Source organism: Chlamydomonas reinhardtii, chromosome 12, assembly GCF_000002595.2.
Source record: "Chlamydomonas reinhardtii strain CC-503 cw92 mt+ chromosome 12, whole genome shotgun sequence".
Taxonomy (NCBI): Eukaryota; Viridiplantae; Chlorophyta; class Chlorophyceae; order Chlamydomonadales; family Chlamydomonadaceae; genus Chlamydomonas; species Chlamydomonas reinhardtii.
In genome coordinates, this window is record NC_057015.1 from 1,657,556 (window position 1) to 1,680,916 (window position 23,361).

The 23,361-nt window shown below is 65.2% G+C and overlaps 6 protein-coding genes across 6 annotated transcripts in view; 3 read left to right on the plus strand and 3 right to left on the minus strand.

Annotated features, from left to right (window-relative positions):
• The window catches only part of CHLRE_12g486209v5 (uncharacterized protein), a 24,260-nt gene extending 21,905 nt beyond the window's left edge, over nt 1–2,355 (minus strand). Inside the window, exons 1-5 of the mRNA XM_043067838.1 lie at nt 1,732–2,355; nt 1,425–1,546; nt 947–1,047; nt 562–656; nt 105–306 (exon numbers count right to left, since the gene is read on the minus strand). Coding sequence (XP_042918099.1) covers nt 105–306; nt 562–656; nt 947–1,047; nt 1,425–1,546; nt 1,732–2,001 — 790 coding nt within the window. The 5' untranslated portion in view covers nt 2,002–2,355. The remainder of the gene's footprint in view (nt 1–104; nt 307–561; nt 657–946; nt 1,048–1,424; nt 1,547–1,731) is intronic.
• An 87-nt stretch (nt 2,356–2,442) lies between these two features.
• Nucleotides 2,443–5,690, minus strand: CHLRE_12g486100v5 (uncharacterized protein). Its single transcript, XM_001690839.2, has 5 exons — nt 5,474–5,690; nt 5,088–5,202; nt 4,683–4,821; nt 3,273–3,514; nt 2,443–3,015 (listed from the first exon to the last, which is right to left on the minus strand). Exons 1-5 carry the CDS (start codon nt 5,590–5,592, stop codon nt 2,860–2,862), a joined length of 771 nt encoding a protein of 256 aa, XP_001690891.1. The 5' UTR covers nt 5,593–5,690; the 3' UTR covers nt 2,443–2,859.
• Nucleotides 5,691–5,825: 135 nt separating this feature from the next.
• On the plus strand, nt 5,826–8,507 carry CHLRE_12g486050v5 (uncharacterized protein). The gene is made up of 4 exons (XM_001691030.2): nt 5,826–6,119; nt 6,664–6,837; nt 7,298–7,406; nt 7,579–8,507. Exons 1-4 carry the CDS (start codon nt 6,051–6,053, stop codon nt 7,707–7,709), a joined length of 483 nt encoding a protein of 160 aa, XP_001691082.2. The 5' UTR covers nt 5,826–6,050; the 3' UTR covers nt 7,710–8,507.
• Nucleotides 8,508–9,325: 818 nt separating this feature from the next.
• CHLRE_12g486000v5 (uncharacterized protein) lies at nt 9,326–14,086 on the plus strand. The gene is made up of 3 exons (XM_043067835.1): nt 9,326–10,165; nt 10,335–10,505; nt 10,665–14,086. Exons 1-3 carry the CDS (start codon nt 9,552–9,554, stop codon nt 13,186–13,188), a joined length of 3,309 nt encoding a protein of 1,102 aa, XP_042918100.1. The 5' UTR covers nt 9,326–9,551; the 3' UTR covers nt 13,189–14,086.
• A 13-nt stretch (nt 14,087–14,099) lies between these two features.
• CHLRE_12g485950v5 (uncharacterized protein) lies at nt 14,100–20,585 on the minus strand. Its single transcript, XM_043067834.1, has 13 exons — nt 20,379–20,585; nt 19,875–20,041; nt 18,887–19,716; nt 18,554–18,623; nt 18,223–18,307; nt 17,884–17,981; nt 17,518–17,609; nt 17,066–17,161; nt 16,610–16,739; nt 16,306–16,425; nt 15,863–15,939; nt 15,531–15,644; nt 14,100–15,327 (listed from the first exon to the last, which is right to left on the minus strand). Exons 1-13 carry the CDS (start codon nt 20,449–20,451, stop codon nt 15,054–15,056), a joined length of 2,226 nt encoding a protein of 741 aa, XP_042918101.1. The 5' UTR covers nt 20,452–20,585; the 3' UTR covers nt 14,100–15,053.
• A 100-nt stretch (nt 20,586–20,685) lies between these two features.
• CHLRE_12g485900v5 (uncharacterized protein) lies at nt 20,686–23,347 on the plus strand. The gene is made up of 5 exons (XM_043067833.1): nt 20,686–21,020; nt 21,204–21,287; nt 21,589–21,810; nt 21,984–22,277; nt 22,595–23,347. The coding sequence occupies exons 1-5, from the start codon at nt 20,790–20,792 to the stop codon at nt 22,904–22,906; spliced, it is 1,143 nt and encodes a 380-aa protein (XP_042918102.1). The 5' UTR covers nt 20,686–20,789; the 3' UTR covers nt 22,907–23,347.
• Nucleotides 23,348–23,361: the final 14 nt, after the last annotated feature.

A 23,361-nucleotide genomic window follows, 5' to 3' on the forward strand; every position in this document is an offset into this window, starting at 1 on the left:
ACTTTCCACCACTCTGTCTTTCCATGGACGGCTGCCCCACGCCCCCCCATCCCCCCCCTCCCCCCCCACACATTTCCACAACCACCTTTGCAACCCCCACTCACCCACGACGCTGAGCCCCAGCCTCCTGCCCGCCACCGCCGCCATGTGCCCCAGCACCACCTCCCGCTGCCGGCTGGCCAGCAGGCGCGGCGCGCGGCTGCAGCGGCTGAACACCGCGAAGGCGCCCTCGGGGCTGGGCGCCAGGCCGTAGGAGGCGGAGGTGGTGGGCGCGGAGGCCAGAGCCGCGGCGTCCGCGTGCGGGTGCTGCGGGGGCGGCGGGTGGTAGGGAGGGTGAGCGGGAGGGAGGAGCGGGTGGGAGGAGACGTGGAAGGCGGAGAAGTGGGAGGAGGAGAGGGGGAGAGAGAGAGAGAGAGAGAGAGAGAGAGAGAGAGAGAGAGAGAGAGAGAGAGAGAGAGAGAGAGAGAGAGAGAGAGAGAGAGAGGAGTGGGGACAGGAGGTGCAGCACAGCGGGCAGCGCAGCGCAAGTGGAGTGTGGGAGAGTGCTGTTGCTGGGCGTACCGCTGAGGAGGGGTGGTGGGGCAGGGGCTCGGGGGCCAGCGGCGCAAAGGCCACGGAGCTCATGGTGCAGAAGTCCAGGCGCCAGGTGGGCGTGCCTGGCGTGGGGTTGAGGGGGGGGGTGCATCCATGATTATGTAAGAAGTGAAGGTGCAGCCAGGAGTCAGGGGGGCGGTGTGATTAAGAGTCACGATGACCCACCCCGGATTGCGCGGGGTTGCACTGCCAGCTGCTGGAGTTGTCCAGCAGGTCGCGAGAGCTGGAGGCAAACAACCTAGTCGACCAAAGATCCTGTGTTCTCCACCCCCACGGCCCTGCCCTGCCCTCCCCCCCGCCCTCGCCCCCCGCCCCCAGCCCCCGCCCCCCGCCCCCGCCCCCCGCCCCTCACCCTCTCCGTCCAGCAGCTCCAGCCCGTACGCCGCCACCCGCAGTGTGGTGGGCCGCCAGGCGCCGCCGGCCCACTCGTGTCCGGGGAAGTGGTCGGGAGAGCTGCGCGGGCACAGGCAGGCGGGGAGGCAGGAAGGATGCATGTGGGTCACGGCAGGCGAAGGAGCGGTAGTGGGAGGTTTCAGCCCTTCAGCGCTTCCCGTACATGTACACGCCGCAAACCTTGGGCCCCTTGCCTCCTGGCAGTCCCCGTGCCCGCTTTGCCACCTGCCCCACACATAGCCTCCCGCCTGCCAACCACCCACCCTCTGCCCTTCCTCCCTCCCGCCACCCCTCCGCCCCTCCACAACTCCCTCCCCACCCATCCACACCTCCCTCCCGCCACCCTCCTCCACCCCTTCCTCCCTCCCCTACGTCCCTTCCTCCCTCCCGCCACCCCTCCCTCCCCCCTACGGCCCTCCCTCCCCGCCGCCCCGCACCCCATGAGCCGCGGCGCCACGCTGCAGCGGCCGCGCGTGTGCGCCGCCGCGATGCACTGGAACAGGTCCGTCAGCAGCCGCGACCGGTGGCTGCAGCTGAACTTGAGCGGCTTGCACTTGCTCTGTGGGGGACGTGAGGGATGAGAAGTGAGGAGTGAAGGGGGGGTAGCTGTCCATGGAGAATGGAGTGATTAAGTCACAACAAGGGGGGCGGCCAGCAGTAGGAACAAGGCAGTGAGCAGGGGCAGCGGCAGGGGCAGGTGCAGGTGTGCACCTCACGCAAATGCACGCACTCACGCACGCGCACCTTCTTGTCCTGCCGCGCGCTGATGGTGAACTCCCCCTCCGCCTCGTGGCCCGGCCCCACGGAGATGCTTTCAATGTCGCAGTCCCCCGTGAACGCGTACGTGTTCGTGATGGCCATGCCGCTCTCCGGGTTCTGCGTAACCACCGCATCTGGTGTGATGCACATGATTCGCCGGTACTTGCCACGCCAGCTGTGTTTCGTGACCACATAGCGCCCCACGCAGTTGGGCGGCTTGGAGGCCACCGGCCGGCCCGCAAACAGCAGGTCCATGGCTGCTGGGCTGGCGCTCAAAGCTGATGGTCAAGCTGGTCAAAGGGCTGGTCAAAGCTCAGCAGGGGGGCGCTGCGGAAAGGCGGTCGGGGCTGGGGTGACGGGGGCGGGTAACAGGGTGGTCCTGCGACGTCTGCCCTGGGGCCTTACGCAACACCGTTGCCTGCAAGGAGGTCCCGGCGCTTCACGTGAAACGCTGCAGATGCTCGAATAGGTCTGATGGCGACGTGGGCCGCTGGCAAACACCGAGGAGCCTCTGCTCACGATCGACTCCGCTCCAGCAAGGGTTCCGGGTCAGCTGCCCCCAGCTCTTATTTGCAACAGTTTTGTGTCCTGATAACACTCCCCAATCGATTACGTCAGCGATATTGTGCTAGTGCTCTCGCGGAAGTGACGTGCGGGTCCATTTGGTCCCAGCTGGAAAATGGACATTGCTGTCTTGTTTACTTGTATTTTACAGTTACACCAGACACAGCGACATTGTATGTCACGCCTCCTTTCAGAAACCAGGCCACACGCGAACGCTGCCGATCTGGGCGCGACCGAGCACGCAACCATCGAGGTGATCGGTGTGTCTGTGCCCCCAAACAACCTGGCACGCAGCTTCAATCGTACACCCCCTTTTGGTGCAGCGGCGTAGGCGCCGGCCCGCTCCTCGTGACACACGGAACTAAAAGCACACAGCACGCTGGACCGCCGTCTGCACCGCACGACCCTCGTCCTACGGGGACTCCTCCCTCGCCTCCTTCACTCTACCTCAATCCACATGGCGCCTGTACAACGCCTAGGCCATCTCACCGCCCCGTCCATTCCACCACCAAAACCTGCTTTGTATCTCAGCCAACACCTGCCACGCGCTTACGACGAGAGCGCGACCTCGCGGCTCTGCAGCATCTGCGGCTTGGAGATGATGGCGTCCACCAGGCCGTACTCGATGGCCTCCTGCGGGCTCATGAAGAAGTCGCGGTCGGTGTCCTTGGTGATGGTCTCCATGGACTGGCCCGTAAACTGGGCCTGAGGGTGGGGAGTGGGAAGGTAAGGGGAGCGGAGGATTAGTAGAGTGAAGTCTGTGTGGCACTTTGAGCGAAGGCGAGGTGGGGCGGGCCAAAGGCATCGGATATTGCAGACGTCACAACTCCAGTCAGCCCCACATCCCGAAGCTCCGGCCCTTGCTCTAACCACGTTCCCCGCCTCCCTCCCCCCCCCTCGCCTCCCTCTCCCCATCTCCCAATACCCCCCCCCCTCCCAAAACAAAACACCCGCCCCCTCACCAGGTAGCCGTTGAGCGTGAGCTTGTGGTGCAGGATCTCGTTGGCCTGGATCTCAATGTCAGTGGCCTGGCCCTGGGCGCCACCCAGGGGCTGGTGGATCATGATGCGGCTGTTGGGCAGGCTGTAGCGCTTGCCCGCCTGGCCGCTGGCCAGGATGAAGGCGCCCATGGAGGCGGCCAGGCCGATGCAGCAGGTGGACACGTCGGGGCGGATGTGGCGCATGGTGTCGAACACGGCCATGCCTGGACAAGAAAGGGTGTAGGGGATGGGGAGGAGGGAGGTGGGGTGAGGTTAGGATGTGGGTGCAGGTGAAACGAAGTTGGGGCTGCGAGGTGCAGCTCGTTAGTGTCGATGGCACCGTATGTATGGCCGGCCGCAAGGCTGTGGGCCGGCTGTCGTGTCCGTCAAGCTGCCATGGCGTGCAAGCGGCACCCCTGTGTGCGCCGCGGGTGGCGGCTGCGCTGCTCCAGATGCCGCGGCGGGCCGCATGCAGCCCTCTGCCAGCCAGCCACAGCCAGCCAGCCCGGGCGGTGCACTGCGACCGCAGCCGGGCCGCCGGGCCACACACGGCCGCAGCTGTTGGGCGGGCGCCTCCATGTGCCGGCGCTCTGCAGTGTGGGGCCCTAGGGCCATGGGGCAGCAGCAAGCCGCCCCCAGGTGCGGAGCAGACCGCGGTGCCGCAGGGCCTGCCGGCATGCTGTGCCGCGGCGCTGGTGCTTCTAGCTGGGGTTAGCTGCAACTGTCACGAGCCATGTGGGGGCCTGCCGTCCGCGCCTCCTGATGTAATCCACACTCCCGCGCCAGCGCGGCCGCTCTCCAATAGCGCAAGTGCTGGGTAGTGGCACCGCCAGCGGCCATGCAAGCCCGCGTGCGCCCGCTCGCCATGACGGCGCATGCACTCGACCGCTGCGTCCGGTGCTGCGTATGCCGCTGGACCGAGCACTGCCGCTGCTGCGGCTGCAACGCCCGCAGTTGCAGTGCATGGAGCTCCTGATTTGTTGCTGGGTGATCGCTGCTCGCCGAGCTGAGGAGTGCAGCACCGCCGCCGTCGCCGGGGAAGCGCCTCACCACAACCGGTGCCAAGCGCCACATCAGCGCACGCCCCAGGCTCCATCCCCCCCCGGTCGCCGCTCCTCGCCGTTCCATCCCGCTTCCCTTGCTTCAGATACCCGATCTACTAACTGCCTGCTCGGCTGCACCAATCCCTAGTCCCCGTCCTGCGCCCTCTTCTTCATTCACTCCCTCCCCTAACCCTCTCCTTCCTCCTCCTCACTCCGCCTCCTCCTCCACCCCCTCTCCCCCCCTCCCCTCCCCTCTCCCTCCCTCCCCCCCCCACCCCTTTCCCTCCCCCTCCCAGCCCCCACCCCCACCTCCCAGCCCCCTCCCATCCCTCGCCTCCTGCACGCCCACCTGCCGTGACGCTGCCTCCGGGGCTGTTGACGTACATGGTGATGTCGCGCTTGTTGTCGACGCTGTCCAGGTACAGCAGCTGGGCCACCAGCAGGTTGGCCATGTCGTCGTCCACGGCGCCGCCCAGGCGCACGATGCGCTGTGTGGGGGGGAGCGCGGGGGAGAGGGAAAGGCGTGGAGAGGTGTGAGTGGACAGGCGGGTTGGGGAAGAAGGGGTTTTAGGAGGGGTCGTGCTGGCTTGTGTGCAGAGTGGTGATGAATTCCGAGGGGGTGTAGGAGCGGAGAGTGGCGTTTGACACGGGACACTTGGCACAACACCGCGAGCACGTCGCCCCGACCCGAGGACCACGAGCAAACAAGCCATTCTTGTCGCCGACACGGTGGCCTGCCTACGCCCACACCCACCTGCTGAAACAGCTGGGACACCACGCCTTGGAAGCGCTCAATCACCAGGGGGTTGGGGGGAGGGGGGCCCTGGCACACCACCGGCGGGTGGGGGTTGCGCGAGGACACGGCCAGCCTGCGAACAACACGCGGACACGGCTCTTGCGTAGTGTCGGAGAAGCCCTCGCGTTCACAGACCCGAGGCGCGAGCGAGCACCGCGCCCATAGATCTAAGCTGCTCTGAAATTGCAAATGCGGCAGACAGCGACCGCACAGGCGCAGCGAAAGCGCCGCCCTCATGGACGTGGTGCATCTTGCGCCCTGGCGATGTCGCTGGCTGTGATCACAGCTGGTTGTCGCTGGATCCTAGACAGCACCCAGTCATCTAATGCGCACGCTGTACTCACTTGACCTCCGAAGTGGGCGTCCACAGCTCCGGGGCTGAGGAGCGTGCAGCCACGCTACGCCGTGCCGGACGCGCAGCAGCGCCGGCAGTGAACTTGTTTTGGAGCAGCAGCTGAGCCATTGTTGCTAAGTGTCTTTGCAAAGGCTCCGACTTAGTTCTTGGCCCCCTTCTCGACGGCCCTAAGTAGCGGCTTTCTAGCGTCGCCGTCTAAGTATGCCAATATTTTTCCAATTTGCCTTAGGACCATGTCTGCAGCGGCAGCAAAACGCACCGATCCGGCTCACTTGTCCATGCGCCGGTCTTCTCGCTTGCTTGCGGAAAACATTTGCAGGTACAAATACTCTTAAGTACAAAATTGCTGCATGCATCAACAACAAACACCAAAGCTTCGCGGCGACCAACTTTGCTGTTCTCGCACTGCACTCGGCGCATAGGCCATCCTACCAGCAAAACTTTATTAAGCTGTACATTAATAGAACGCTATTGTATAGGCCCGGGTCGGGCTCTGCCTGCCCCGCGCATCTGACGGCACTTGCCAGCCTGTCTGAAGACCAGCTTGCCTAGCAGTCCAGGAGAGGATGGAGAAGCACCATTTGCTCCGCCGTGACCCGAACTGGCATCCAAATGGTTGCAACCTTTGCGGGCAGGTGTGCTCGCTGCGGCAGGGGTCAGGGGGGTGGGGGCTGCGAAGGACTGCTGTGAGCGCGGGCCAGGGCCCGCGGCCGGGGGGCGCGAGCTCCTTCGCATATGTGCCATAGGAGCCACAGCAGATGTATGCCTCGTCGGAGGCGGTGTTGCAGCCATGAGGGGGAAAACACACAGCAGCGCTGCGTCTGCCGCTGCCGCTGGGCCCGAGGGTAGCGCACGACAAGGCCCAGGGGGCCCCTGTGACCCTGTCCCGGCCGCGCCCTGCTGCCCACCGCTACTCAGCTAGGGGGGACGGGAGGCGGGTCATACAGCCACCCATAGGCATTTGCCACCGTCCTCCACTGTGAAAGACTTCGGCAGCCGCGCCCCACGATTTGAACTGGGTGCCCTTAACCAAGCCGCCGTAAGCCCGCCCATTCCTTCGCCACATCGGGCTCCACCGCCCCTCACCCCACCCCACCTCACCCACCTACCCACTCCCTCCCCTCACCCTCCAACCAACCAACCAACCAACCGACCAACCAACCAACCAACCAACCGCAGCTGGGCCACCAAGCCGCCAACTGCCCCAACGGCACCATCAACTGGCGCCAGATCTACGGCGATGACGCCTTCATCATGCGCCAGCCCATCTTCTACTCCGACATAGCGGCGCGGCTAAAGTACAAGGAGGAGGGCATGCGGGACCTGGAGGCGCGCGCCAGGGAGTACGCCAAGGTGCGTGCATGGGGGCGAGACCGGGGAGGGGGAGGGAGGGTGTGTGCAGGGAAGGATGGCGGCGCGTGCAAGGCGAGGGGTGGTGTCGTAATGGCATGGGTATGAGCATGGAGCACCCGGGGGCATGGTGACAGCCTCTGAGGCCAGACCAAGGCCACTGGCGCCGTTTTGACAGAGGACCTGGCAGCTAGCACAGCGGCGGCGTGTGTTGGGCGGGTGCCGCCGGGCCCACGGACAGGAGAGCGCCACAGCGCCGGACAGCAGTACAGCCGCACAGCCAAAACTGCGACGCAGCCTGGCTAGCGGGGGGGGGGGAATACAGCCGCTGAGCCGCCACTGCCGAGCCGGGTCTCGGCGGGCAGGGCCACGCAGCCAGATGCGGCTGCTGAGCCTCAGAACGCCGCTTACCGCTGCCTCTCTTGGGTTCGCCTGAACCCCCTGCTGCAACCCTTGCGTGTAGAAACGCGCGGAGGAGCAAGGGCTAAGCTGGGACGAGATGATGGCCAAGGCGGAGGAGCTGCGGAACAAGGACCCCGCGGAGACCATACCCAAGGCTATGGCGCCGGCAGGTGTGCGCGTGCGAGCAATGCGGTAGCCGTGGGCCATGGGGCGGCATTACTCCTTGGTCCCACTCCGCTTGTTTTTATTACCGTACTGGTGATTGGCATGCAGCATTGCAGCCGCGGTGGCGGTTGTCGCTTAGGTGTGACTTGGGTTGACGCTTGCCTTGCAAACACGCAGGTGGCGAGGAGGCGCCGCTGCCGGCGGGCTGGGCTGTGGCCACGGACGCGAGCGGGCGCAGCTACTTCTGGCACAAGAAGACGCAGAAGGTGCAGTGGGAGCGACCCACAGAGGACACGCCCATCAACTGAGGAGGGGCGGGAGTGTGGAGGCGGCAGGCCGTGGGGGTGTGGTCAGCGATGCGGAGGTAGGGGCGGCAGGAGTATGCGGAGGAGGAGCTGCCGAGGGAGGGGAGGGAAGGGTGGGCGCGACCCCCGTGCGAAGGAGGCTGGGTGGGCGGGAAAGAGGGCGTGTCGCGGGCTGGCAGAGGAGTCGGCGTGTGGGTAACGTGCGGCTGTTAAGCTTGGCTGACCTGCTGAGGCAAAGCCACCAGTGGGCTCGTTGTCGGCACCAGGGCGAGGCTGTGGCTATGGGCCGACGTGCGCAGCCGGCTGGCGGCGCAGAGCCACCAGTGGGACGCAGCCATGGCGGGGTGCTGGTGCGGGGCTCGACAAGCGGGTTCCAAAGGGCTCGGCCGCCGACTGTGCATTCTGGAGGCGACCGGTGGACTGATGGGGGCCACATACATGGCTCGCTTGTTTGCTTTTCTCGGACGCGGCATTGTAAGCGTGAGCTGTGTCAACGGTGATCGTAACTGTGTCAGGCCGTACGCTGACGATTCGCCGGTGGGGGCTGGCACTGGCTGGATACCTGTTGAGCCGTCGGCAGTACCCCAGCGGTGTAACGGCACCACTTCAAAGGCACCAAAGGTGATGGTGTGCGTGCGACCCACCGACCAATCCTCTCGCCTCGCCGACCTGTTCCTGTGGCCGGCATGTTGCCTAGCTTCGACACGCCTACGCAGCTGTGCGGAGGGTCGGAAGCCGGGCAAGGGTGTGCCGGGCAAGGGCGCGGTTCCCTTGCGCAACAACGGTGATACGACGGTCCCACACACACCATCACTATTGGTGTCCGTGCGTGTCCATGGGTGTCCATGGGGTGTCCGTGGGTGCGAGGGGGCATGGCAAGGGAAGCAAGTGGCTGATGTAGTTGAGTCCCAAGGAACAAAGTGCACCCAGCCCAGGCGTCGACGAGAAGACGTCGCCCCGCGCCGGAGACTGCCAGGCCCACCTTGGGTGCGATGGGACAGGGTCAGGGGCAGGTTGGCGTAGTCTCGTAGTGTGCAGCGTATTCCCAGACCCCAACATTCAATTTGCAGCGTCAAGAGTGCGCGGCTGGCATAATGCCGGAGTTACTGTACGGTACCGAGACATCGCTGGCTTGCTGGCAGGCGGGCAGTTGGCCGGCCCCCGGTGGGAGGCCGTGGGTGTCCCGTGTCCGTCGTCGCTGCATGATGCACGGGGCGTGCGGGCGTGCGTAGCCAGCAGCCTGCGTAGCCAGCCTGCTGGAGGAAGATTACATTGCACAAAACAGATGTCACGAAGGTGAGAGGGCATTGAGCCATTGACCACAGAGGCTCTGGACCCCACAGGCATACCACCTGAATCGCCTACTCGGGCTACCTTTGGCTACCCGCCCGCACCTACTGAAGCAGTGAAGCGCCGTGGCTCGCAGGGGGCTGGCGATGTGGCGGCTGGAGCTCCGCGTGCCAACACTTGCCTACCGGATGCGCCAACCGGATGCGGTGACCGGATGCGGTGACCGGCAGGGAGCGCGCCATACCTTGGGGCCCTCACCTGCAGTCAGTGGCATCTCACGTCCACATATCCAGTCCTTCGCAAGTTTAGTATACCGCATTATGCAGTAATACAAAAACCTGAAAAACGGAAATGCCTCCGCGACACGGCCCTCAGCAAGCACAGGCACAACCGCTGTCGTCCGAGCTTAAAAGAGCGCTTCAGGGCGTTCCAGGTTTGATAGCTCGAGTCCTCGCCTCGCCGGTCGCGATTCCTGATCATGACGCTGAGCAGCTTGTGGAGTACTATACAGTCCTTGATGGCACGTTGGCAGCAGCCGAAAATAATGACGGGGACATGAAGGCAATTGAGTTGCTGAATGCGCTGGGCAGCCGCAAGGACACGTTCCTTGCGAGCACTCTCAAGCTCCTTGCGACCGCCACGCGGATGGCTGTGCTGAGGCGTAACAAACAGTTCTTCAAGTGCGTTTCTGGCTGCTTGCGGCTCCTGTTTTCGTGCTGGCGCTTTCTGCAAGCCAACCCGCTGGTGTCTGCGGCTGCGTGCGACGCGGTCCTGCGCACCCTGCTGGCGGTTGTGCGCATGGGCACCTTCCAGGCCCTGGCGCGGCAGGCGATGGACGCCACGGCGGCATTGCAGAGCCACGGGGCTGGCAGTAGCAGCAGCAGCGGCGCCCCCACGGATGACAGTAACAGCAGCGGCGCCCCCGCGGGCGGCAGTAGCAGCAACAGTGGAAGCAGCAGCAGCGGCGGCGCCCGCGCGGACCAGAACGGCGCGTTCATGTGCATGGCGATGAGCGCCAGCATCCTGAAGCTCTGCCTCGCCGTGCTGACGAACCTCCAGGGCATGGCGGAGGGCGGCAGGCTGCCGGCAGCAGCCGGGCCCGCACAGGACAGCGGCAGTGACGGCGGCAACCCGCTGCCCGCCCAGCTGGGCCTGTCTGATTTTTACCGGTAAATCACTGGGCCTTGCTCAGGACTACTTAATAGCGTAAACATGCTACACGTTGGTTTGGGCTACCCCGCCTTGCCGTTTTTGTTGCTTTCCGTAGAAGCACAGCGTCGCCGATCCCGTGAACCTGGCGGGCAGTCTCACGCTTCACAATGCGCACCGCACGCACAGGCACTACGCGCCGGAGCTGCTGGCCGCGTTGGCCGACAGCGGTGTGATGGAGCAGCAGGCGCGGCTGCTGATTGCGCTGGCGCCGGTGTCATTGTCGTTGTCGTCAGGCAACAGCGGGGCATGGGGTTCGTTTGAAGTCACAGTGGGGGACTGGCTGCTCTCAGTCATCAGGTAGGCAAGAAGCTTGGAGGGACAGGGTGTGCCAACAGCAAAGAAGCTCTCAGCTTGCTCAATGTCAAGCTTGTATACACGGTACTGCACGAGTGTACGCGATCGCCACACCTTTACCCAGTAAGCTTACACGGTGCTACACTTGCGCTGCCCTCGCAGTTTGAGCTCGCTGCCAGCCGCTTTCGCCCGGAGCACCTCGATGAAGGTTCTGCTGCCTGGCGACACGGCCGCTGCCGTCACCAGGCGCCTGCACCGCCACGTCAGGCGCCTCATCACGGGCCCCTGCGTGCAGTTCTGCACCCTATCCCTGGGCCTGGCGACGTTGTGCGCCGCTGACGGCGGCCGCAGCTACGGCGCGCCGGCGGAGCTGCTGGCCGCGCTGGCGCAGAGCTGCGGCGGGCGGAGCGCAAGCGACAACAGCAGTAGTGGCGGCGGTGGCGGCGGTGGCGGCGGCCTAGCTGGTGGCTTCGCCGCAACGGCTCCAGCAGCAGGCACGGCCGCGCCATTGCTGCTAGGTGGTGACCGGGGCATCGGCGTGCTATTGCAGGCTCTGCAGCTGCCGCTTGCAGCAGGCATCATGGAGGCTGCCTGGTGTGCGCCAGGTTCGCAAGGCAGGGAAGCCGCCGCTGCGGACGGGCTGCAGCAGCAGAACGCCGCGCTGCCGCTGCGCGCGGTCCTGGACATTGGCCTGCGATGTGGGGACCTGGCGGCTGCGTCTGGGGCATACCATGCAGCTCTGCACGGCGCCGGCCAAGGACGCGATGCGGGGGCGGCAGCGGCGGCGCTTGCCGCGGCGTGGGCGTCCTTGTGCAGCGCTGGCAGCAGTGTGGGGCCGCGGCGGCCGTCACCTGCCCCGCCGCGCGGCCTGCTGCCAGCGCCGGGGTTTGTGGCCGTCGGCGTAGCGGCGCTGCGGGTGACGCAGTTGCGCCTGATGGATGCCAGCCGTTGCACCATCTCCGCCAACCGCATACCGGACGCGACCTTGGTCGAGTCTCTCGCCGCAGTGGCTGATCGCAGGTGGTGGCGGCAGGCGGCGCTGCTGCTGCGTCACGGGTTGGGCGGCGCGGACACAGACTTGAGGGATGAAGTGCAGATGCTGCTGGTGCAGGGCATACGCGACGTGCACACTGCGCTGGCGAGCGAGGCCGCATGGCCGACGGCCGCCACCGAGGGGGGACCAGCAGGGAATGCGCATGCGGCGGACCGGTCACCGAGCAGCGCGACAGCCGCACCTGCGCGCTCAGAGCCTTTGGCGCAGCTGCAGCAGGGGAAGGCGCCCGTGCGTGTGGGCCTGCGTGCGGAGCTGTGCGCGGGAGGGCTGCTGCCTGACCTGCTGGAGGGCGCGTTCCGCCGCTGCGCGCGGGAACCCCGGGGTGCAGACCGGCACGTAGCAAACCGGCTTGCGGCGGGCCTGAACACACGCGTGGAGCTGTTCGTGTGGCTGCTGATGACCGCCCCAGCGCGGGAGGCGGCATCGCTGGTGTTGACGATGGGCAAGCTCCTGCGCCGAGCGAACTCCGACGCCTACGCGCCGGTTGGCGGCATGTTCGCGATTTATCGGCTGGTCGTGATGACGCTCGAACACTGTCGCCTAGCGGCGTTGGCCAACTGTGACACGGCGGCCAGCGGCACCGCACCTGCGAATCTGCCGCAGCCCTCCGTATGCGGCGGGCTGGGGAACACGACGGAGGTGGCTTCGGAGCCGGGCGTGTTGGTTCAGACTCGTAGGGCGTTGGCGTCAGAGCGCATGTTGGCGCTCAAGGCCCTGATGGTGCGGGAGTGGCTGCCGGCGCTGTTCGAGCACGCCCGCCGCAGCACACCGGTTGGGGCACGGCCGGACTCGCCGCTCCAGGGCCTGTGCTGCCTGGGCTGGTTGACGACGCTGGTGGAGCACTGCGTTGTGGGTTGCAGTGGAGGCGGCGCGGGGTCCTCTGGCGCTGCGGGTGGCGCCGCGGGCAGCAGCAGCAGCAACGCTGAGCACGGGTGGGACCCCGAGCTGCGCCGCTTCGTCCTGCATGACCTGTGCGCGGCGGCGCACCTGCAGTCGAGCCTGCGCGCCCACAACACGATGCGCCTGAGGGGAGCCGATGCCTCTGCCCGCGTTGCAACGGCGCAGCTAGTCGCTGAGGCGTGCGTGGCCTACGCCGCACTCGCGCCGGAGGAGTGGCGGTCGTGGGAGGGGGCGGAGGGCGCCGAGGAGCCGTGGGTGGCGTACCTGGTTGCTGTGCGGGCGGACCTCACGTCCTCAGCGGGCGGGCCGCACACATCTGGCGCGCAGCACAGCCCCCACTTCAGGCGCCTGGTGGACTGGGCCATGGGCATGCGCGGCGGCAAGGAGGCGCAGAAGCGCAGCCAGGCCGCCGCCTGGAGCGGCCTGCTGGCAGACATGCGCGCGGCGGTTGCGGGCAGGCGGGCGCTGTGGGCGAGTGCGCTGCCGCGCGGGCAGCTGGTGCTGCTGCCGCTGAGCGAGGCCGGCAGGGCACTGCAGCTGCCGCGGCGGTGCTCCAATCCTGCTTGCGTCGAGCTGGAGGGCGACTGCGAGGCGGAGCGGCCGCTCAAGGCGTGTGGCGGCTGCGGCGGCGCGGCTGTGTACTGCTGCAAGGGCTGCCAGCGAGCGCACTGGCGGGCGGGGCACAGCCAGGCGTGCGACCAGCAGGCGCCCAAGGGCAACGGCGGCGGCTAGAGAAACCAGGCCTGCTCGCAGCGGGGCCAGGAGCAACGCTGTTACAATGGCTGTTGTTAGCCACTCATCTACACATGCTGTTCCAAAGTGTGCCTCCTGGCGTGTTTTTGGGGTCTGGCGTGCGCCCCAGCCCGCTTTCAAGGCTGCGACCAAGTGTAACTGACTATTTGCGCCCTGACGCCCCACCCAGCGGCGCGCCATTAATTATTAAGAGCGTTTGCTGTGAGAATACGCTGGTCAAAGCAGATGCACTTTGTGGGGTGGAAGGATGTGGGGTGGCAGGAAGGATGCTCGCACAAACAAGTGGTCTATATCGTTGTGAATCATGTTTAGGCGCTTAGTAGGCGCTTAGTAGGCGCCCGCGTCAAGGTGGCTGGGTTGATAACGACCCGGGATCAGCCCTTTTCCTGCCTAAGGCAGCCACCTCCTTGTTGTAATCCACTCGCGCCGCTGGCCGCGAGATGAACAGCGCATGTGCACTTTGTTTTGACCAGCCCTGCGTGCGCATTGCTGAATTCATTTATTGGTGGGCGAGGCCAACCACTGTTGGGAGTGGCGGAGCCATGTGTGGCAAGGGAGGTGGGTGTGTTTCAGGAAGCTGAGGCAACATTGATCATCCGATTGTCGTGCACCAAGGCCCTGATATGTTGGACGCGTAGCGATGTCATGACATCTTTTTAGAATAACTCGGACGCAGTTTATAAGCCAGTGACGCGGAGTGCAATCACCCTGATCTGCCCTGCGTCCTGGACCCTAGATTGCATTGGTTACAAGCGGGACTGCTGACGCAGCGGGACTGCTGACACAGTGACCCTAGTGGCCTGCCACCTGAGTACCCGACTTCCCGTCGGCCTACCCAATCTCTGGTAGGCTTGATCTTTTGTAAATTGAAACTCAAGGGCGCCGCCACCGCGGTACTGCCTAGTACTCCCTGCTCGTTTCTGGCTGCGTGCCATGTCCTTCCTACCTCATCGCACACACACTCGTACAGTCCTACCTCAGAATAAGGGGCCCAACAGGCTACAGCAAAGCCGACGTGCCAAGCAGGCAACGTGGGAGATTGCTAACAGCATGCCACTGACCGACAATGGACATTGCCATGGCAGGATGTCCTCGCCTGACCTTGCCTGACCTTGCCTGACCCGACCGACCACCGCTGCCCTGGAGATGGTCCCCGTTATTGACATGCTTGAAAAAACGCAACACGCACAAGCGAACATCACCGTGTCAACCCCGCTGGCCGTCAGCACAGTTCTGAGCTCTTTGTGTCCTTGTGTTCAGCCAGCTGCGTACGCCGGTCGCGCGGCCCCGGCGGCGGTCATGCACAGCCAACACAGCCCATCTGTCAAGCGAGCGTGAGGAATGCGCGTCAGCAAACTTCCAGCCAGCCAGCAACTCGTCGGTACAGTAAGTCCGGCGTTCTACCAGCCGCGCACTCTTGCCCTGCCGCTGCCAATTGTTTGCCAATTGTGTTGGGTATGGGAATCAGCTGCACCCTACGGGACTCTGCCAACTTGCCTTACCACTGTCCCATCACACACCCATCTGTCAACCGAAAGATTAGCATCACATCAAACATGCTGGCTTCTTCACAGGGACTGGGCCGATGCTGGCGAGACTGCCGGAGCCGTGCAGGCACACCCAACTTCACACAATGCACGTTCAAGGTGACGTGGGTATGGTTCCCTCTCCCTAATGCGACGCGACAGCCATTACAAAATTTAACGCCCCGCGGCCTCGATTGCAAGCTAAACGCAAGATTGAACGCCCCGCGCCATCCGGTTCTCCGAGTCAGCCCGGACGACGCAGTGCCCTGCACTGCCCGCTCCACTGTCTGATGTTTAGGAATGAGCTGGTGGCCGGAATCAGAGCCCGAAGCCAAACCGGAAGCCTCCGCCTCCCGCCGGCGCTGCGGCCGACTCGCCACCAGCAGCCGCCGCCGCTCCGCTGCTGCCACCGCCGCTGCTCAGGCCGAACCCAAACGAGAAGCCGCCTCCGCCGCCGCCGTTAGCAGTCGGCGCCGCTGCATCACCAGACGCCGTGGCCTGGCTGCTGCCACTTGCCGCCACGGCCGCCCCGGCACAGGCGGGCGCCGCAGCGGCAACTGACTCCGGGCCGTGCCTGAACAGCGCGGCGAGCCTGTGCAGATGCGTGTTCACAGGAATTGGCAGCGTTACGCCTTTCTTACCGTGTGTTTTTGCTCTTCGCTTCGTGAGGCATGTATGACCATCCATGCAGCCTGCCATCAGTAAACCGCAGCCCTTGCACGCACACGTCCTCGTGAGCACCTGTCAGCACGCACACTACATGCGCAGCTGGTCACCGCCAACCCATCCACCCACTTGTTGGCCTCTCGCGCCTTGGCCCGTGCCTCCTCCTGCCGCGCCTCCACCGTCGCCAGCACGTCGGGTCGCTGCGTCCGCAGCGCCGCAACAAAGCGGTCGTACAGGTCGCATCTGCACGAAGGGAAGCGAGGGGGCGCGGGCGGGCGGGGGCCGTGACATGGTGCGGTGCGGTGTGTTGTCGTGTGGGTGGTGTGGAGCCGAGCCCAAACTCAAGGGGCGGGATGCAGGCGGCGGAATGCAGTTTGCAGCGGCGCGATGCCGAGTGTCGGCGTCCACGTCGACAGGTTGGTTCAACCTCGCGCCGCCCACGGCCGCACGCACCCACGCACCTGTTCTCGTGCGCGCAGCCTGACACCATCTCCGGCCGCCGCGACCTCAGGAACGACAGCGTGGCCTGCAGACCCACCTGCGGCGCGAGCGTGCAGACGAATGTGTGTGTGTGTGTGTGTGTGTGTGTTTGTGTGTGTGTGTGTGTGTGTGTGTGTGTGTGTCTGTGTGTGTGCGTGGCAGTGTGCGGGTCTAAGTAGTGCGCAGGATTTGGGTTAAGCACGCACTGTCCCGAACTTGAAGTTTCCCCCTGAGCGCCCCCACACGCAGCTGCCATGTCCGCGCACCCCGCCTCTCCCGCCCTGCCTCGCGCACACACATACACGCGCGCCTCAGCCCGGCACAACCCCGCACACAACAGCCCCATGCTTCCAGACGTCTGACAACACACGCCAGCCCCGGCCCTCGCCCGCCGCCCCATGCAGCCCTAGCGTCAGCCGCTCACCGCCGACACGAAGTTCTGGGTGATGGCGCAGCTGTCCGTCAGGTTGAGAGCGCAGTGCCACCAGCCGTGCGGCACGAACAGCAGCTCGCCGGGCCGAGCCACAAACTCCACCGGCTTCACCTGCGCGGTGTGACATTGTTTGAATCAGATAACGAAGGACCACAGTAATGAGTATGCACAATATATGCAGTAAAGGTGTGACCCATGAAGCCAACAATAAAGGAAGCATGTGGGCCGGCGCGTGGCGCTTGGCGGCGTAGTTGTTTCTCAACAAGTTGGTGGGCGCATGCCTCCCCCATCGCACCTTCATCTCCGCGCACTCGGGGTAGAAGTTGACAAACCACTCGGCCAATGACACGGGCGTGGCCACGTCAGCGCCGTCGGGGGAGGGGTGCACGCCCGGCGGCACCACGCCGGGCGGGAACATCACCCACCTGCGCGGTCGGGGGTGCCATGAGGTGAGGTTGCATACTTGCATGCCCGAGCCCAACGAAACAGGTCCCAAGAGTCAAAGGATCGTGGAGTAAACAAACCAGGCACACGGGCCCGGCGCAATCCCACCACCCCGCCGTTAGTATGCATGCCGGGTGAGCCCCGGCCGGGGGGTAACAGCCCGCGGGCCATCCCTCTCCTGTGCCCCTGTGGTCCCTCCCTGTCCGCTCTGGCATCCGCTCTCTACTCCCTGCGCGCGCTCACAATCTCCTCTCCCCCTCCCCCTCGCCGCCGCCCTTCTGCCCCTCTGCCCCCTGCCCCCGCTCACTTCTTGGCTCCCCACACCAGCGCGTTCCAGGCGGAGGTGGCGTTAGGGTCCACGTGGAAGCTGGAGCCGCTGCGGGCCGGGCCCAGGATCAGCCAGCTGGTAGGAGGATTGGGAGGGGGGGTTACATGCATGATTGTTTAAGCAGTGGAGGCGTAGACAGGAACAGTAGCAGGGCACGCAGGAGGCAATGGGGAGGGGGATGGTGGCGGCGGGGGTCAGGACAGCGGGGCGGGAGGCACGGCAGGGGCAGGAGGGAATGGAGCGGGGATGGCGGGTTATGCATGGCGCGTGCGAGTGTGTGTGCATGTGCGACACACGCCTCTGCTGCGGGAGGCCCATCCACGCCTGATCCTACATCTCTACGAGCGCACACAGCTGTTGCATCTCTCAGTGGCTAATCTGTCCTCTACCAGTTCCACACACCCCATCATCCGCTCCTGCCCTGCACGCACCGGTAGTCGGGCCGGCCGGTCTCGCCCAGCAGCCCGAACAGGTCCTCGCCAAACTGCTCCGGTACGTGGTAGTCGGAGGCCAGAGCGGGGGCCTGCGGGCGTGTGCGTGCGTGTCTATGTGTGTGTATGTGTGTGTGTGTGTGCATCGGGATGGGGGCGGGAGGAGGCGAAGGTGTGTGTGCAGCAGTGATCCGCAGCCTGGCGATACAGCTACCGGGAGTTCCCGAGGGAGGAGCTGCTGGCCCGGGTGCCGTAGGACCCAGGTGGCCGCGGTCCGCCGCCAGTCCCCCGTCATTCCACAGGCCCAACGCCCGAGGGAGGGGCCGCCCGAGTCAAGGGCCGGCAGCGGCAGTGGCGATGACGCACCGTGGCCGTGAACTGCTTGTCGAAGAGGTACAGGGGCATCTCGTCCGCGTTGGCGGCGGCGTAGGCGGCGTAGGTGGAGAAGGGCATGGGCATGTTGCCTGGAAGGGGGGAGGCCACGTGGCCACGTGCGTGCGTGTAAGGGAAGCGAAGTGCATGCGTCCACCCGCCAATGCTTGAGTCTTGAATGTGGGCGCCTGGAACGCCGCACCTCTCCTTGGCGCACCACTACCACTACTCCGCACCGCCACCCTTGACCCGCTGCATACCCCCAGTGCTCCGCTAGCTTGGCTTGGTCTGCTTTAGTTTGGGCTGGTACTTCCAACCCCACCCAGTACCCACCCACGATGACGTCCTTATCCCCGAACACTCGCGTCAAGTAGTCGTTGCTCCACTTGGACATGGCCGCCCAGCCCGACATGGCGTCCTGTGCCCACATGTGCGTGTGCGTGTGCGTGTGTTAAAGAGCACAAGGAAAACATTGCGTGAGCGTGTGTGTGTTTGACGTGGTGTGTACGCACATGCTCGTGTCAGGTGGGCCGGAGGCGCAGGCGGACGGTGGCTCGCCCACTTCAAAACGCGCACTGCCTCAGCATTAACACACGTCCCTGTCCGGTACACACGGCTGTGGCGGGCGCTCAGACGGACAGCAGCCTCAGCCGCACTCACTCACCGTGAGGATGACTGGGCGGTTGGGGATCTCGTACTCGACCCGGAACTGCTCCGGCGTTAAACCGGCGCGCCTGTGTAGGGGATGTGGATTGATGGCAGGTTCAGTGACAAACCCTGGGATACGCGTTTCTGCTCCAAAGCCGCCTATCCTCCTTCCGCAATGACCCAGTTTCTCGCCGAACGAACAGAACGCCGTGTTTCCACTGCCACACCTTTGGATGATGGGGCATAGTCACTGGGCCCAGGCGCAAAAGCCTCTGCCCTGCCCCCAAACTATCCTGCTATCCCACCATGCTCCCGAAGACCCACCCGCACCCCACCCCCACATCCCCACCTGTCGATATTGTTGGGCTGCAGCCAGTCCGGCGGCATTTCGAAGTTGGCACAGAACCAGGGCTGGTACAGCAGGTCACTGTAGAAGCCCCGCACCTGCAGGTAGCGCTGCAGGCATAGGGCGCGGCTGCTACTGCCGCTACTGCTGGCGGCGACCTTCTTGCCGGCAGTAGCAGTACCAGGCGCTGCGTCGTCAGCCTCTTCTTCAGTGGTCAGCAGCGGCCCCGGCAGCACCAGCCGCCGCAACAGGGGCAGCCGCCGAGCTGTAGCAGCGACGCCGTTGCTGTTGGCTGTGGCAGCGGCAGCAGCGGCCGTGGATGAGGGACCGGGGCCGGCAGCGGCCTCGTCCTCATGCTGTGAGGCGGCCGCACCGTCGTCGTCGGCCTTCCTTCCTTTCCCTTTTGCCGCCTTTCCCTCACCTTTGCCCTTGGCCCCTGCCGCCTTGCTGTTTGGCCCCGGCTGCTCCGCCTTCACCGCCGCCGGCCCCGCGCCCTTCTTGCCCTTGGCTGACCCCTGGGCGCCGTTCCCAGCGGCCGTGGACGAGCTACCGGTCTTCCGCCGCTTGCTGCCCCGCCTGCCCTCCTCCTGCTCCTCCTCCTCCTTTGCAGCCTCCTCCTTCGCAGCCCGCTCCTTCTCCTCCGCCTCAGCTTGCTCCTTGGCCGCCTGCTCCTTCTCCTCCTCCGCCTCTGCGTCCTCCGCTGCCCGCTCCTCCGCCTCCTCCTGCTCCGCCCGCGCCCTCGCTGTCTCCTCCTGCTGCTGGGTGATGCGGCCGGTGGACAGCAGGTAGGTGCGCTGCCAGCAGCCAGCCCAGCGGAAGCAACCGCCCAGCTCCTGGGGAAGGTAGGGTGGGAGGGCGGATGGAGGGGCAGGTGGGCGCAGCAAGTGACAGGCCAGGTCAAGATTTCAGGGCGAGACACTGCGTTTAGCTATGGCTACTGGGGCAATTCCAAGTGAAGACCCCGAGCCCCCATTCGCCTCTGCCCCCTCACCTCCAGCACCAGCCCCTTCCAGCTCTCTTCCAGGTTGGCGAAACAGTACAGGGCCTTGCTGGCCAGAGCCAGCCGACCCAGATCCGCCGCCGTCAGTCCGCCGCCGCCACCAGGAGCTAGGATATCCAGGAGCAGCGCGTCCGGCAGCACCGCCAACGCGCCCAAGCCTGTGTGTTAGAGAGGAAATGGGGATAGGTGGTGTAGGTGGGTGGCTAAGGGGGCGTCGGCAACGGGGCTGGTGCGGGTAACGTCGGAGGCAGGAGATGCAAGCGACCGCTGGCGCCGTATGGGGTGAAGGCGCTGACTTTTGAGGGCTCGAGCAGGCGAGAACTACCAGTGTAAGCTTGTGTAGGTGAAGCTGCAGATGCGGGAAGACTACGGGCAAAGGCGAAAGCACCAGAGTAGCCGCCCAGGCGACCGGGCACGCCGATGTACCTCCGGCGACCTCCCGACAACTAGGCGGCCGACGGAACCCAGACTTCCCCAATCGGTGTATATGCTCACTTGATTCACGGATATTAGGGCCGTCGTGTATGTACATATTGCCCTCCGGCTGAATTCCGAGCGGGTGAGCCATTAGTGACTTTGGTTCAGACTCGAGCACAGCTGAACTGCCCCGACAAGGATAATGTCGCAGATATTACAACGTTTTCGTGGGTATTATGATGTGTGCTGCCAGGACTACTGCGTTTTTGGAAAGCTTCCTATTTCTCATGCAAGAGCGACTCGCCCCGCCATTTAAGCCGACGTGTTCACACGCGTTTACGCTAATTTTGAAATATATTCCTATTAACAGCCTATAATCGTCGGCCTACCACATTCGTGAGCGGGACTACGGTCTCGCCGCCGAGGATTCCTGTTTCGCACGCGTGCAAGTAGACTAGCGACCTACGCCAGTCCTCGCATCGGCACTTGATGAGTTCAGTCGAGCCCCACGACGGCCTAGGGGCAGCCGGCGCCCTCGGGGGCGTCACTGCTGCGACCCCACCCCCAGCACACAGTAATGGCGGTACCGGCAGCGCAACCCACGCTCCCGCGGGGGCTAGCACGCCGGCGGCCGTGACGCTGCCGCCGCCAGGATATGCGCTGGTGACTCTTCTGCTAGAGGGGCGGGAGCAGCCCGCGCTGCTGAACCTGCCGATTGAGGTGGGTCGGCACAGGCGTTAGTTTGCAGGGTTGACGGTGGCAGCGGCAGCCAAACGCGTCCGCACATAACACCACCCACGTAAAAAGGGGGCTGCGGTGCTTAAGTCTAGTATTATGCATTGCAGTGGTGTTGTGCAACTGTGTCTGCTGCCCACACGACGCGACGCGACATGCCGTGTGCAGGTGCTGCCCAGTCATACCTTCATGGATGTGTGTGCGGCGGCTCTGGCGCGGGTGCCGGACGTGCCGGCCGGGCACTGCCTACAGGTGGGCGTGCGTGTGTGCGTGCCGGGGAGCGCCTGTGCGGCTGTGGTGCTTGTAAGGTTGGTTGCAGGGGTCTTAATCGTGCGCTGGAATGCAGGAAAGTAATGGCAGCAGCGTGGTTGTGTTGCGGATGCGGATGCAGCGCAGTCACGGGCACGGGCAGCACCCAAATGCTGCTGGAGAGCGGGAGAGAGCAGTCCCATTCATATGTGTTAAGGGCTCTCGTCGCTTGAAACAGAAAAACGCGCTCAGTGCCTAACGATGAGTGTGGGCCCGCCGTCCTGCCGTCCACCTTCTCATACAGGGCGCCTTCCTGGAGAGCGGTGGCGCCCGACTGCCGCTGCACGAGCCGCACGCGCCCGCCCAGGCGGCGCTGCGCGCCTTCGCCCCGGGTAGCTGCCTGGTGTTCCAGGTGGGCGGACCGGCGGCGCAGGGCGGCGGCGGCAAGCGGCTGGCCAAGGTGGTGCCGCGGCGGCAGCGGACGTGGCCACGGCAGCTAGCGCGCGCCGCCATCGGTGTGGCCAAGGTGCGCGGCGCGCGTGACTGAGGGCACTCCTACGCCTCCTAGACATGTTATGTTGCAATACCATGCTTTCTATTGTCCGCATACTTACGTCGCACCTTGACCGCTGTGCCGCATGATCGCCCCTTCCACCCCTCCCTCCCTCCCTCTCCCTCCACCGCGGCGCTGCCCGCCAGTTCGTGTTGGCTGTGGAGGCGGCGGCGCTGCTCCGAGGCGGCGCGCTGTCCACCCTCCGCCGCCTCCGCCGCGGCGGTGCCGACACCACCACCTCCTCCGGCTCCGCATCCGACTCGGAAGGCGCCGGCGGCGCCAGCCGCCGCCGTCGTGGCCTGGGTGGCGAGACGGAGGCGGCCCTGGAAGCTGTGGCGGCGTACGTGACGGGTCGTGGCGAGCTGGGTGACCTGGCGGGGTTCCGGCCTGAGCTGGTGGTGGGCGCGCTGGAGGCCATGGACACAGAGGTGCTGGAGCAGGTGGGTGGCAGGGGGTGTGGGCGGAGGCGGGTGTAGGTGGACGTGGACGAGGGCTGAGTGGAGGGCAGGAGGGGACAGTCAGTGCAGGGCGATATAGGCGTCAATGGGAATGCAGGATGCAGCTGAGGGCGACCAATGGCGTGTTCGTGTGTTGCGGGGGTGGGGGCGTGCGGTCACATGGCAAGGTTGATGGCGCGATTGCCACGCGCGTGTGGCCCAGTGCGATGGCGCCCGTGAGTCCTGGTCGGCTGGTCCTGTGGCCCTTGTCCTGTGGCCCTTGTCGAACGCACTCTGACGCACTGTGATGCCTCCCGCAGCTGGAGGTGCCGGATGTGGCAGACACGCGGGCGGCGGTGCGCGAGATGGTGGCGCAGTTCCGGCGGGACCACGAGGCGGCAGTGGCAGCGGCGCAACAGCAGGCGCAACAGGGAGAGGAGCCAGCGGAGGCTTCGACTTCGGGGAGGGAGCAGCGGCCGGGCGCGGGGAGAGCGGCTGGGCGGCCGGGTGCTCCGGCGGCTGCGGGCGGGGAGGCGGCGAAGGGCGGGGAAACGTCTGAGGCGCTGCCTGGGTTTGGGCCAGCCAAGTCGGGCACGGGGTCTGGAGGGGCGAGAGGTTCAAGTGGGAAGTGAGGTCTGGCAGGCTTGATGGGCCGAGGGCCCTGCAGAGAGAGTGTGTGGTTGCAGGGAGGTCAGGCGTGGAGGCTGGACAATGAGCGCCCAATGTTTAGACGGGCATTTGAGCTGCAAGCGGTGACCCTGACAGTTCCCAGACATGCAGTACCATACTTATTTGGCTCGCTGTGGAGGTGCATGCGTGAAGGGAGGGATTGTCAGGGGGTTGAGGACTCCACGTAGCGGGTGCTGATGCAGCTTGGTTGCTGCTCCTCATCTGCGCTGAGCCAGGGCGCCACTGCGGCGCATGCTTACGTGGTCAACATGCTGTGTTACATGCGGCTTCGGGAATTCTGCGAAGGACTGCAGGGTGGGAAGCTCTGTCGGGCAGGGAGTAGGAGGACGGCGAGCCGGGAGTAGGAGGACGGCGAGCCGGGACGCGCTATCTGCATGGGCGATTGAAGCGAGGAACC

What these genes read in the sequence shown, in the direction of transcription:
- CHLRE_12g486100v5 (XM_001690839.2), bottom strand. Translation starts at nt 5,592, where the DNA reads ATGGCTCAGCTGCTGCTCCAAAACAAGTTCACTGCCGGCGCTGCTGCG. An exon ending in ACGCCCACTTCGGAGGTCAA is followed by an intron (nt 5,203 to 5,473) that starts GTGAGTACAGCG and finishes TGTTGTTCGCAG; the next exon opens with GCTGGCCGTGTCCTCGCGCA. An exon ending in TCACGCTCAACGGCTACCTG is followed by an intron (nt 3,016 to 3,272) that starts GTGAGGGGGCGG and finishes CCCCACCCTCAG; the next exon opens with GCCCAGTTTACGGGCCAGTC.
- CHLRE_12g486050v5 (XM_001691030.2), top strand. Translation starts at nt 6,051, where the DNA reads ATGGAGAAGCACCATTTGCTCCGCCGTGACCCGAACTGGCATCCAAAT. An exon ending in GTTGCAACCTTTGCGGGCAG is followed by an intron (nt 6,120 to 6,663) that starts GTGTGCTCGCTG and finishes AACCAACCGCAG; the next exon opens with CTGGGCCACCAAGCCGCCAA. An exon ending in GCGCCAGGGAGTACGCCAAG is followed by an intron (nt 6,838 to 7,297) that starts GTGCGTGCATGG and finishes CCTTGCGTGTAG; the next exon opens with AAACGCGCGGAGGAGCAAGG.
- CHLRE_12g486000v5 (XM_043067835.1), top strand. Translation starts at nt 9,552, where the DNA reads ATGAAGGCAATTGAGTTGCTGAATGCGCTGGGCAGCCGCAAGGACACG. An exon ending in GGCCTGTCTGATTTTTACCG is followed by an intron (nt 10,166 to 10,334) that starts GTAAATCACTGG and finishes CCGCACGCACAG; the next exon opens with GCACTACGCGCCGGAGCTGC. An exon ending in TGGCTGCTCTCAGTCATCAG is followed by an intron (nt 10,506 to 10,664) that starts GTAGGCAAGAAG and finishes CTGCCCTCGCAG; the next exon opens with TTTGAGCTCGCTGCCAGCCG.
- CHLRE_12g485950v5 (XM_043067834.1), bottom strand. Translation starts at nt 20,451, where the DNA reads ATGGCTCACCCGCTCGGAATTCAGCCGGAGGGCAATATGTACATACAC. An exon ending in ACCGCCCAGTCATCCTCACG is followed by an intron (nt 18,308 to 18,553) that starts GTGAGTGAGTGC and finishes ATGTGGGCACAG; the next exon opens with GACGCCATGTCGGGCTGGGC. An exon ending in ACCGGCCGGCCCGACTACCG is followed by an intron (nt 17,162 to 17,517) that starts GTGCGTGCAGGG and finishes TCCTCCTACCAG; the next exon opens with CTGGCTGATCCTGGGCCCGG.
- CHLRE_12g485900v5 (XM_043067833.1), top strand. Translation starts at nt 20,790, where the DNA reads ATGAGTTCAGTCGAGCCCCACGACGGCCTAGGGGCAGCCGGCGCCCTC. An exon ending in TGCTGAACCTGCCGATTGAG is followed by an intron (nt 21,021 to 21,203) that starts GTGGGTCGGCAC and finishes TGCCGTGTGCAG; the next exon opens with GTGCTGCCCAGTCATACCTT. An exon ending in CCGCCATCGGTGTGGCCAAG is followed by an intron (nt 21,811 to 21,983) that starts GTGCGCGGCGCG and finishes GCTGCCCGCCAG; the next exon opens with TTCGTGTTGGCTGTGGAGGC.